Source organism: Argopecten irradians, chromosome 2, assembly GCF_041381155.1.
Source record: "Argopecten irradians isolate NY chromosome 2, Ai_NY, whole genome shotgun sequence".
Lineage (NCBI taxonomy): Eukaryota > Metazoa > Mollusca > Bivalvia > Pectinida > Pectinidae > Argopecten > Argopecten irradians.
This window is the reverse complement of record NC_091135.1, coordinates 60460247-60471342: the sequence shown is the minus strand read 5'-3', so window position 1 is coordinate 60471342 and position 11096 is coordinate 60460247. Positions and strand designations below refer to the sequence as shown.

Here is an 11096-nt window from a genome sequence, read left to right as displayed (position 1 = left end):
TTTTCGTAGTGGAAAGCTGCCTCCTTGATAGCTGTACAAAACATTCATTAACTAATTTCTGAATCAAAATGTTATTTCTTTAAAGAAAATCATGTTACACATTTCTTTCTAAAAGTTCATAATTCCTCTTTCTCTTTCCTAGAATGTAACATTATGCCTTTATTCTGAGGATGTTTTCTTCCTGAATATATACGTTTTGCAATGCCTACATTTGCGAGGATGTTCATTTCCTGAGAAGTATCCATTCCTTTCTGAGAACGTCGGCATTCTTACAAAACAACAAGAAAACCTTCCTAAGGACTTTTCCTTTCCTATGATGGTTTTTACCTTTATTTGTGAGGACACCTGTTTTTGGGAATGTGCCTTATTTACTTTTCATTTGATTTTGCTAAAATATTTTGCTTTTACGCTTCCTGTCTGAACAAATTTTGTCTAATTACCGAAGCGTACATTATCCTAACGAGAATATGTATGTGTCCTGGCACTTTCACCTGTTTTTGAACTTCGTGTAATGAACAATAACAATGACTACTAATGACCACGACAGACTCATTAGCCTGTTTATAATTAGTAATTATCAAGGGTTACCCTGGTATTGATTTCAACCGATGATTTAGAAGAAATGTCTTCCGACAGTTTATATGCGATATCCGCTCTCAGGACTACTCGTTGATGACTAGGCGATTCATTATGACATGTGACCATCTAATTATCATCAACACAAACCAATGTGTATTGTGTATGTTATCATAGTCAATTAGGTACCATACTAACTACAAGATTGATAAGCAGTATAAACAAAAAATAATCGTGTTTATCTAATGATCAATGTAGATGCTCAATGTGTATCAAGGGATATTCGAGGTGGTGTAAACGGCTGCGGGAAGAAATTCATCTTTAAAACGTAGTTATCTTTATAAATTAAAATACACACGCACATATATTCTGTATATTGCAAGAAATCATATATGGCGTCTTTATAGAAAGACAGCTAGGTTTTAAAGAGCTGCTATCAGGGCTATATGAGGACGGTTTCAGAGAGACACCAAAGACAGAGACTGGGTAATAAAAGATAGTCTCACAAAGAGACATGTTTATGTGATTACAATTCAAAGATTTTCTTAATGTACAATGCACACAAACACTTCAAATGATGGAGAGTGCATGGTAGAACGGGTGTTGTGATTTATACAAAGGCTCGATGTTTATCTTTTAGACTGTTGCTTAAAAGAGGTTTTCCATAGGAAGTAAAGATACGTCAGCAGGGTAAACATAATGCGGCCAAAAACAGAAAACATAAGTGGATTTACATGTTGACGACGTAAATGAAACTCTTATACTGTAAACAGACAAACGTCTACACGATAATAGAGCACGTGCCATAAATCATGATAGATTTTCAAACTATAATATTTTGTTGAATACAAAGCATTATGCACCAAGATATTGTATGCAAAATATTTGCATTGAAACATTTCATATAAAAAATCACTAAGAATGATAACAAAAGTTCCCATGGAAACATTTTTCTAACAAAACGATGTTTTGCAAAATGAGGTCAAACCAATGCTTTCCTTGACGCTAGAGTGTCCAATAATCAAAGACTTATTCCTATTTTCTCATTTTAAATTGACACCTCGATGTTTTCTTACAACAAAGATTTTGATTGTATGTCTTATATTCCCAAACACTAAGCAACATACTCACTGGTCCCATCTACATGAAAAAAATGCAAATGCTAAGTCGTAAAAACTCATTCTGGCGGAGACTTTTCCACAACAAGACAATTTAAATCGCTTAACAGTAAAAAAACATAATCATAAGCCAATGTCAATGTGATATTAGCAAGAGTAACACTATCTATTTTATCTTATCCCATTGCGTTTTGCATGCGGGTGTCAGAACATATGAATATCATTGTTCTGATATTGTAATATCAGAGGGAGTAGGGATCAATGTAATTGTAACAAAACATCTCCTAGTAAACACAAAACATCCCCCAATAAATTGCAACACCTTCAATTACAACAAAACATTTATACAAAAACAACAAAACATAAAATTCATAATTTACTATTTATATCTTTGTCGATGTTTTCTTGTGCAGCTGAAAGTGGTAAGTTTTGATCCTCCTCCTCAACAAGGAGAGATGGAAACGATTTCGGCATCATCCTAGGGGGTTCGTGACCTTTGTCACACCTGTATACCGTGAAGTCTGTCATACCTGTCGTTCTAAGGTAGTCCTCGTCTATCAACGCCTTACCATTCAACCTACAAGGTACCGGAAATTATCAGAATGTATTACACACTCACTCTTTTTTTCTTAACTAAATAATATATGTTTGTTTTCTGTAACAGTGAAATGATTACCTTCACTGAGCCGCACTAAACCATAAAGCATACCCTGATGTCCGTGATTCGACTATTAATTAAGGAGGCACACCTCGGAGGTTTCAGTCCCGTTGAAGTCTCCTTTCGACATAGATCAAAGAAGTTACGAGATTTTCAAATAAAATTAATCAATATCTGTAACAAGTTTTCAATTGCAAATTTCGTCAAAAAACATTTCTATTCTTACATTGTAGCAGATTTTTTAAATGTGATTTTAAGAAATGACCCATTTGGCGACCACTTTGAAAGTATGTCTTTTTTTTCGTTTTGAGTACAGTTTTTACCATTTTTTGTTTTTACTTTTATCATCACTGTGCCAGCATTTCTAGCTCTATCGACCTTAATTTTGTTGTAAATCTTGACTAGGTTCATGGTAAACAAGGACATAGTCATTCAGATCCCCCGCCAATGGAGATATCAAAGCTGAAGTAAGTTTGATTGTGGAGACTTATGTGTATGAAAAAACCCAGGAAAAAGGAAGTTGAGCTAAAGAAAGATGGTGTATAATTCAAGTAGAGCGGGGCTGCAATTGTTGAATCAGGTATACAGCCTTGACATTTATATTAGACTATATACACAAAGATGGGTGGAGTTTTGCAAAGTAACATTTACCATTTACCATGATATTTTCAGCAATGTTTCCATGGTAACGGAAAAAGTCCAAAAAATGAAAACCTAAAAATAGCAAAAGGTACGACTAGACCATAAAAAGAATGTGTCTATGAAGTTTCGTGGAAATATCTCTGCTGGTTTTAGAGTTATGCTCCGGAAATGAACCTGCTACAAAAATATGATATTTTCAGCATTGTTTCTATGGTTACAAAAAAAAGCACGAAAAGTGAAAACCTAAAAATAACAAAAGGCACTACTAGACCATAAGAACAATGTATCTATGAAGTTTCATGGAAATATCTCTGCTGGTTTTAGAGTTGTGCTCCGGAAACGATTCTTACACAAAAATCTGCCATTTTCAGCAATGTTTCCATGGTTACAGAAAAAAAGTACAAAAAGTGAAAACCTTAAAATAGCAAAAGGCACTACTAGACCATAAGAGACTAATGTGCCTATGGAGTTCCGTGCATATATCTCAACCGGTTTTCCAGTTATGCTGCGGAAACGAACCTGGTACAAAAAATATGATATTTTCAGCAATGTTTCCATGGTTACGGAAAAAGTGCAAAAAATGAAAACCTAAAAATAGCAAAAGGCACTACTAGACCATAAGAACAATGTGTCTATGAAGTTTCATGGAAATATCTCTTCTGGTTTTAGAGTTGTGCTCCGGAAACGATTCTTGCACAAAAAATCTGCCATTTTCAGCAATGTTTCCATGGTTACAGAAAAAAGTACAAAGAGTGAAAACCTTAAAATAGCAAAAGGCACTACTAGACCATAAGACCAATGTGTCTATGAAGTTTCGTGGAAATATCTCTTCTGGTTTTAGAGTTATGCTCCGGAAACGAACCTGGTACAAAATATGATATTTTCAGCAATGTTTCCATGGTTACGGAAAAAATGCAGACAATGAAAACCTAAAAATAGCAAAAGGCACTACTAGACCATAAGACCAATGTGTGTATGAAGTTTCGTGTAAATATTTCTACTGGTTTTAGAGTTATGCTCCGGAAACCATTCGTACGGACGGACGGACGGACGGACGGAACCCATTTGTATATCCCCCGCCAACTTCGTTGGGCGGGGGATAATAAAATATTAATCATTAATGTGTGAAATGATACCATTTTGTGAAATGATACCATTTATTCACTTCATTTTTACATTTACTGGTGAATTGCGCACTTTTATTTTTTACTCTAAAATATTGAAAAATAACAGATATTTAAATGGAGCAAAAAAGTAAGCACTCAGACCCCCTATTCTTTCTGTCTGATTTAGAAAGAACAACCTTTTCCCTATTGGTATGCAAAATATTTACAAAAATTTAAAACCAGAACATTTTCTATAAAAAGGTTAAATCTGGAAAAAATGGCTAAAAATTGTGGATTTTGCATCTTAAAAGTAAGGGGTAGGGGTAGCACATGTTGTTATTCTGAGAAAAAATACGAGTCTTATTAATCATAACTGCTAATTTTTGGAAGAAGACCATTGTACTATAAATTCTGCAAACATCCATATATATCAAACACCTAATTAGGAAATGATGGCTTTAATTTATTGTGTATATGGTCAAAACAGCAAAATTCTCATATCTTTGAGTGACCACAGCTCAATAACGAGCACACTGACATGTTTGAATTCCAACTTCCAAAAAATATATGAGAAAAAAGTTTAATATAAGAAAATTTTGACTTCTCCGAGGTGTACATCCTTAAATAATAAATATCTTCTTCCCTATGTGAAAGAGTGAAAGATGTTCAAGTCGTTGCTGTACAATAAACTAAATAGTATATACTTGCCTCAGAAGATCAGTATACCATCTTAATTTCGGACATGGAAATGTGACTACAGATGTATCTCATATATTTAATTCCCCCGGCTTCATAAAAACAGACTATAAAATATGACTTTGCTCAACTGTTAATCATTAGGCAGTTATCAATTACGTTATAGCTTTGTTATTAAATGAAATATGTAAGTAATGCGTGCATTTCAGTGTTGGATATTTTCCCAATTTTACCAAAATAGAATAATAGGAGGAAGATTTTATTTTGGAACAAGGTTGTAGCTTTATTAAGTTCAAACTTGCTATGAAAATGCAAGATATTACCATATAAAAAAGTTATCGATGTGCTACGGAAGCTTTGTTGTAGTTGCCTTAAACAATACGTGCCTTTCAGTCGGATCTTCTGCGATCTTTACCACGGCGTCAGCAAATATGTCGGGCGTCCGCATTACTTTCTGTGGCACGTTCAACTTATCAGTGACATGGCTGCGGATGACTGTAGCAGGCCACAAGGCACTGATGGAAACTCCTTGAAAACACACAAAACACCATTTAAATCGTGAAACGTTTTATAACGACACCTGTAGTAGTGCTTTCAGAATAAATAGAATTTCAGTACGTTTCTAGTACGAGCGTTAACACAAGTGAATTAAGTGGGTTTTACGTACCGTCACGTAATCGTTTCCGGGTACAGGTAACTTAACACTTGTGTTAAGTTACTTGTATTGGTCATCTGTATAAGTACCTGTGCCATGTAGTTCGTTAGCCAAGCCATGTACAAGGACCGTCATCGCTACTTTGGACATCGCATATGTCGTCTTCCCTTTAAAGAACCTTTATACAGAATAACATCAAGACAGTTTACTACAAGAGGGGAATTTGTGACCGAATTCTAAGAAGGTTTGAAAAAATAACTATTTATTTGAGTCTGAAGAAACATGCAGTTTCATGAATACAATGAAGAGATATTTCGTATGGTATGTCAAGTGACGGGCAGTTCTTTACACAACACACTGTCGAGTGGTAAGGTATGCTGCTCTGTAGAATACGTTGAAGGCTAGTTTTGGTCAATTCAAACAATATCACACTTTTAGACCCAAGCTTTAGGTGTTCGTACTTTTCTAGGCTACAATATACTTTATTGCTGTAAACAACGGTAAAATCTTCATGCTGAGAATTACAGGCAACACGGAGACATTATTAAAATACTGACCTGTTGTATATTGGGGGTGAAACTAAAATGATTCTGCCAGATTTCTGTTCCAGAAAATGTGAGAGGACCTCCTGTACCATAATGTAGGCTCCTCGTGCGTTGACTTCGTTCATAAGATCAAACCTTTTGGTGTTCGTGTTGATAACTTTATCCCATGTGATAGACCCAGCGTTATAAACGGCAACATCCAACCTGCCAAACCTGTGTCAATGTCGAAAGCAATGGTTATAACATTTATAAACGGGCGATCTTTAAATGCTGTTGTTATGTTTAGATATGCATTATATTAATGATTTTGAACCATCAGAAAGTGAGATACGCACTCTTTTATACACTTCTGGACTGCAGCCTTGATATCTTCCTCGGACCGTGTGTTACAGACGATGGGAGCAGCCTTCCCTCCCATGGCTTCAATTTCCGCCGTCACCGTATGAATAGAACCAGGGAGTGCATCAGTGGACTTTTCCGTCTTCGAGGCCACGCCCACACCGTAACCATTCTTGGACAAGGCCACAGCGATATGTTTCCCGATCCCTCTGGACGCTCCGACAACCAACGCTGCCTTCTGCATAGTGATGTTTAGATTCTGAAACAGACACAGATCGGTGACATAGGTATGATGACAAACACTCCTATTATCCGTTTCACGTTTGACTGTGTCCCAGTGAAGATTTATTTCGCTGTTTTGCCGTCTTGTGCATTGATACATGCAGTCAACTACTATCCGTTAATTAGGACGACCCGCGTTATAAAAATATTATTATACCTCATGTTTATATCATCAATCTTTATTTCCCCCAATGTGGAGATATTTGCGCAGTAGTTACATTATAGTGAGGCAATGAGACAATACATATTCATATGTGAAAGTAGAATTATTGTTATAAAGTTCATCATTCATTCGCGCAAGTGCATTTTAGCTGTTTTTCCGATGCAGGCGTAGGATGCTCACATTGGAATGTCTCCAGTGTTGACAATACTTATGTTGGATTTGCGAAGTATTTGTGAATTGCTTCTCTGACGAAGCCGGCACATTTAAGGGTGAAAAAGTATTTTTCGTCGTTGTCGAAACGCTACAGAATAGGGAGATGTGCGCCAAGTAGGACACAAAGGAAGCCTTCCTCTTGCAAACCACACAGGTCTTGAAAGACATCTGGGCCGTAGTCAATAAAAATATCGTCAAGGAGACGATACTTTAACTCGGTTGTTAATGGACATGACGTACAAATGTGACGGACTGAGTCCTTGTAATTTCCTTTACAAAGAGCACATTGCCGGATTGGGTGCTCTGGAGCACATGTCAGAACGTTGCACACGAAGTAAGCACATCTAACTTGTTTTGGACTTGTGCTAGCAGCCAAGAGCGTAAGATGTTTGTATGTTGTGCGAACTCTCTTGAACCGGTAGAAATCGTTGTCATTTGACAGTCGAAGTTTTAATGCCTTGTTTTCGAAGTGGTTGATGGCTCTCTTTATAATCCGTTTACACTCAGCTTTTCCTCTATTAGCTCTCGTCGGTACTTATCGAGGTATGATCGTAAATCGTACTTCTGAAGTATCACAAGTATATCGGGTATGAAATTTTACTCGCCGGAAATTTAAGTAATATTTAACCCAGAGTAGCGAATCGTGAATTTTCGGTATGATAAACAATATGGCCCCGGTGGCAGAGTGATATGAAGGTTTATTAAACTGAAGGTGTGATATTTCCTGAGGGCCCACACCGCCACCGGGGCCATAAATACATAATATCTGATTTCCTTTTATCAAATTGTTCAAAAAGGTCTTGATTAGTGTACAGTAGTATTTAAGCTAATAACTTTTTGCGACTATCGCAATTACCAATCTCGATCGTTTGGCATTCCCCATTTTAAAAGCCGTTTAAGAAAAGCAGTAAACCTTCAATAACTTAAAGTTGTATTGCTGCTAATTTCACTGTAACGATATGTAACTTAAACATTTGATATTTAAACATTGACATGTAACTTGATGATTTAGCTCCCCAAAAGCATATGTCGGCCTATAAGAGAGCAGAAATCTAGGAATCATATATTCCTGGTTTTGAATAAAGCGCCTTCAATCACCGCCATGTTCAGTGACTTCGGGTTTTGTCGGATTCCTAATCGTATCACGTGACTGACGTTCGACACGACCTGCACGTGGTGAGCCAGGTAACTAGCGTAAGCACACATGTGTTTGTTTACGTTTTCCTTCTGGCCTATATGAGCAAATCATGCTGGTATATGTCCACAGATTGAGTATTTGAAACATCCAATTTACACATTACCGTAAAATGTTGTGTGTATCAAATATTGTAATGTGCGAGCATTATTTTCTTTGTAGATAGAGTCTGATGAGGTCGACCACATGTTTTGTTTATGAAAAATTGTTGATATTTTCTCTTGGTTTCACAACTCTCGTTTTACTTCGAGATTGTCGCGACGATGTTCGGAAGAGTTCGGAATGATTCGGCATGTTTCGAACCTATTTTTCACGTGTACACGTTAAAAAGATTTTTTACTTTTATAATTAAAGATACTCCCAGTGCTGCAACTTTATAAAAAGTGGTAAAATTAGAAAGTTTAAACCTCAGGCAGACGGAGAAAAATATGTATAACACTTAAACAGTTTTCACTATGACCAAAAGAGCGAAAGTTATAGACCATACAACTTTAACGAAATATCAATTAAACCAGAGTGATCTTGGCGCCCACCAAAGAATGATCTGGGTCTGACAATAAAAAGATGGATCTTTTCTCTGCTTTACAAACTTTTTCAAACATACTACATACAAAATTTGAGACAGATCGCTTCAGTACTTTCTGAGAAATAGCAGTAACAAAATTCAACTAGCAAAATCCAAATTTGTTCCTTGCTGGCCATCTTGTTTGTCGATCGGTCCCAAATCGCAATATGCCTAACTTGGGCCCTAGGGAGACCTACATATAAAATTTGAGACATATCCCTTCAGTACTTTCTGAGAAATAGCGATAAGAAAATTTAACTATCAAAATCTAAGATGGCTGCCTGGCGGCCATCTTGTCGATCGATCGGTCCCAAAACGCAATATGCACAACTAGGGCCCTAGGGGAACCTAAATATGAATTATGAGACATATCCCTTCAGTACTTTCTGAGAAATAGCGATAACAAACTTTAACATTCAAAATCCAAGATGGCTGCCTGGTGGCCATCTGGTTGGACGATCAGTCTCAAAATGCAATATGCACAACTAGGGCCCTCGGGGAACTTGCATATGAAATTGGAGGCAGATCCCTTCAGTGCTTTGTGAGAAATAGCGATAACAAACTTTAACTATCAAAATCCAAGATGGCTGCCTGGCGGCCATCTTATTGACTTGCTCCGAAAATACAATATGCACAACTAGGGCCCTAGGGATACCTACATATGAAATTTGAGGCAGATCTCTTCAGTATTTTCCGAGAAATAGCGATAACAAACCTCAACTATCAAAATCCAAGATGGCTGCCTGGTGGCTATCTTGTTGGCTGATCAGTCTTAGAATGCAGTATGCACAACTAGGGCCCTAGGGACACTTGCATATGAAATTTGAGATAGGTCCCTTTCTGAGAAATAGCAGTAACAAACTTTAACTATCAAAATCCAAGATGGCTGCCTGGCGGCCATCTTGTTGATCGATCGGTCCCAAAACACAATATGCACAACTAGGGCCCTAGGGGAACCTACATATGAAATTTGAGACAGATCCCTTCAGCACTTTCTGAGAAATAGCGATAACAAACTTTAACTATCAAAATCCAAGATGACTGTCTGGCGGTCATCTTGTTGACCGGTTGATCCAAAAATACAATTTGCACAACTAGGGCCCTAGAGGGATCTACATATGAAATTTGAGCCAGATCTCTTCAGTACTTTCTGGGAAATAGTGATAACAAGAATTGTTAACGGACGGACGGACTGACGGACGGACGGACCAAGGACCACGGACAAAAAGCGATTTGAATAGCCCACCATCTGATGATTATGGGCTAAAAATTTAATAATTAGAACAAGTTTGATATCCGTATCCAGTGCGGAAAATTTTGTCACCGGTCACTTTTAATCTTTACAATCTCAATGCTCTTTGACCCTGTTCATTTCAGTGAAGCTTTTAAGGAATTATAAAATCAACAGTTGTACCATATATTACAGTGTCGGTTCCAAAGTTAGTCTTAAAGTATTCTTTCCAAGAATCCTCCCACGTATGGTAAAATATGCCGATAAAATACATGTATATCAATGATACCGATTGTAGGCTACATAACAGACTTACAATAGGACTTCACGTTTAGCTGTGTTAGGCTGTCGTTGTTGTAGTAGACAACACGTCGACGGTATCAAACTTGTCAAAATTAACTATCAAATAGGCGTACAAATACAAACCAGAAATAATTCTTATTAGTTTTTCAGCCATCCATAATATATCCAGGCCCTTCAGCAATGTAGGCCAGCTACATGTCTACTTTCGATTTAGTGTAGGGTATTGACTAATGTCCTAAACCACTTATCTTGCCGGGCAATTTTATCCGGAAAATGAATTCGTGAATAATAAGAGCTGCGTTATCGAACACTTCACCTTAACATGCATTTTATCTCTTTTCCTTTATGCCCCTCTAGGACCAGACACCAGCTTCGAATATCTTTTGACAGTAAGTAACTTTTCGTTGTGTCTATTCTATTAATTTAGTAATACAATGTATATGTATTCAAATTGAAATGTAACACATGTGTTGATTGACATAATATCTTGTAAAGAGGAAATTATATGGCAAGCTACGTTACTTTTTATTCTATTACTTACGATATCGGATTTACTTTTGATATTTGAACTACTTTTTCCGATATCGGAATCACTATTTCCTATATCGGAATTGAATTTTCCTACACAGGCACTTGGCTCTATGGACATGTTTCTTTATATATATGTGTGTGTAATACTATGACACAATATAGTGCCTGTGGTAGTATCGTATAGTCACTCTCTATTCAAATTCCTCTTCTACTGTCCAAGCCGCAAAGTAAATTCAGAATGAAAATCAGTTTCTATGGTGACTTTGTACGAACTTTCT

The 11096-nt window shown here is 36.8% G+C and overlaps 1 protein-coding gene across 1 annotated transcript; it reads right to left on the bottom strand.

Moving 5' to 3' along the window:
- Positions 1 to 1058: 1058 nt before the first annotated feature.
- LOC138316128 (hydroxysteroid dehydrogenase-like protein 2) lies at positions 1059 to 10521 on the bottom strand. The gene is made up of 6 exons (XM_069257647.1): positions 10411 to 10521; positions 6332 to 6594; positions 6009 to 6209; positions 5541 to 5629; positions 5183 to 5324; positions 1059 to 2271 (listed from the first exon to the last, which is right to left on the bottom strand). Exons 2-6 carry the CDS (start codon positions 6577 to 6579, stop codon positions 2064 to 2066), a joined length of 888 nt encoding a protein of 295 aa, XP_069113748.1. The 5' UTR covers positions 6580 to 6594; positions 10411 to 10521; the 3' UTR covers positions 1059 to 2063.
- Between the last annotated feature and the right edge of the window lie 575 nt (positions 10522 to 11096).

Bases quoted from the DNA above. Each gene is read 5' to 3' on its own strand.
- LOC138316128 (XM_069257647.1), bottom strand. From the start codon at position 6,579: ATGCAGAAGGCAGCGTTGGTTGTCGGAGCGTCCAGAGGGATCGGGAAA. The intron at 6,210-6,331 runs GTGCGTATCTCA...ACATTGACACAG, and splicing joins GTCCAGAAGTGTATAAAAGA to GTTTGGCAGGTTGGATGTTG. The intron at 2,272-5,182 runs GCACGTATTGTT...GGTACCTTGTAG, and splicing joins GCAGAAGATCCGACTGAAAG to GTTGAATGGTAAGGCGTTGA.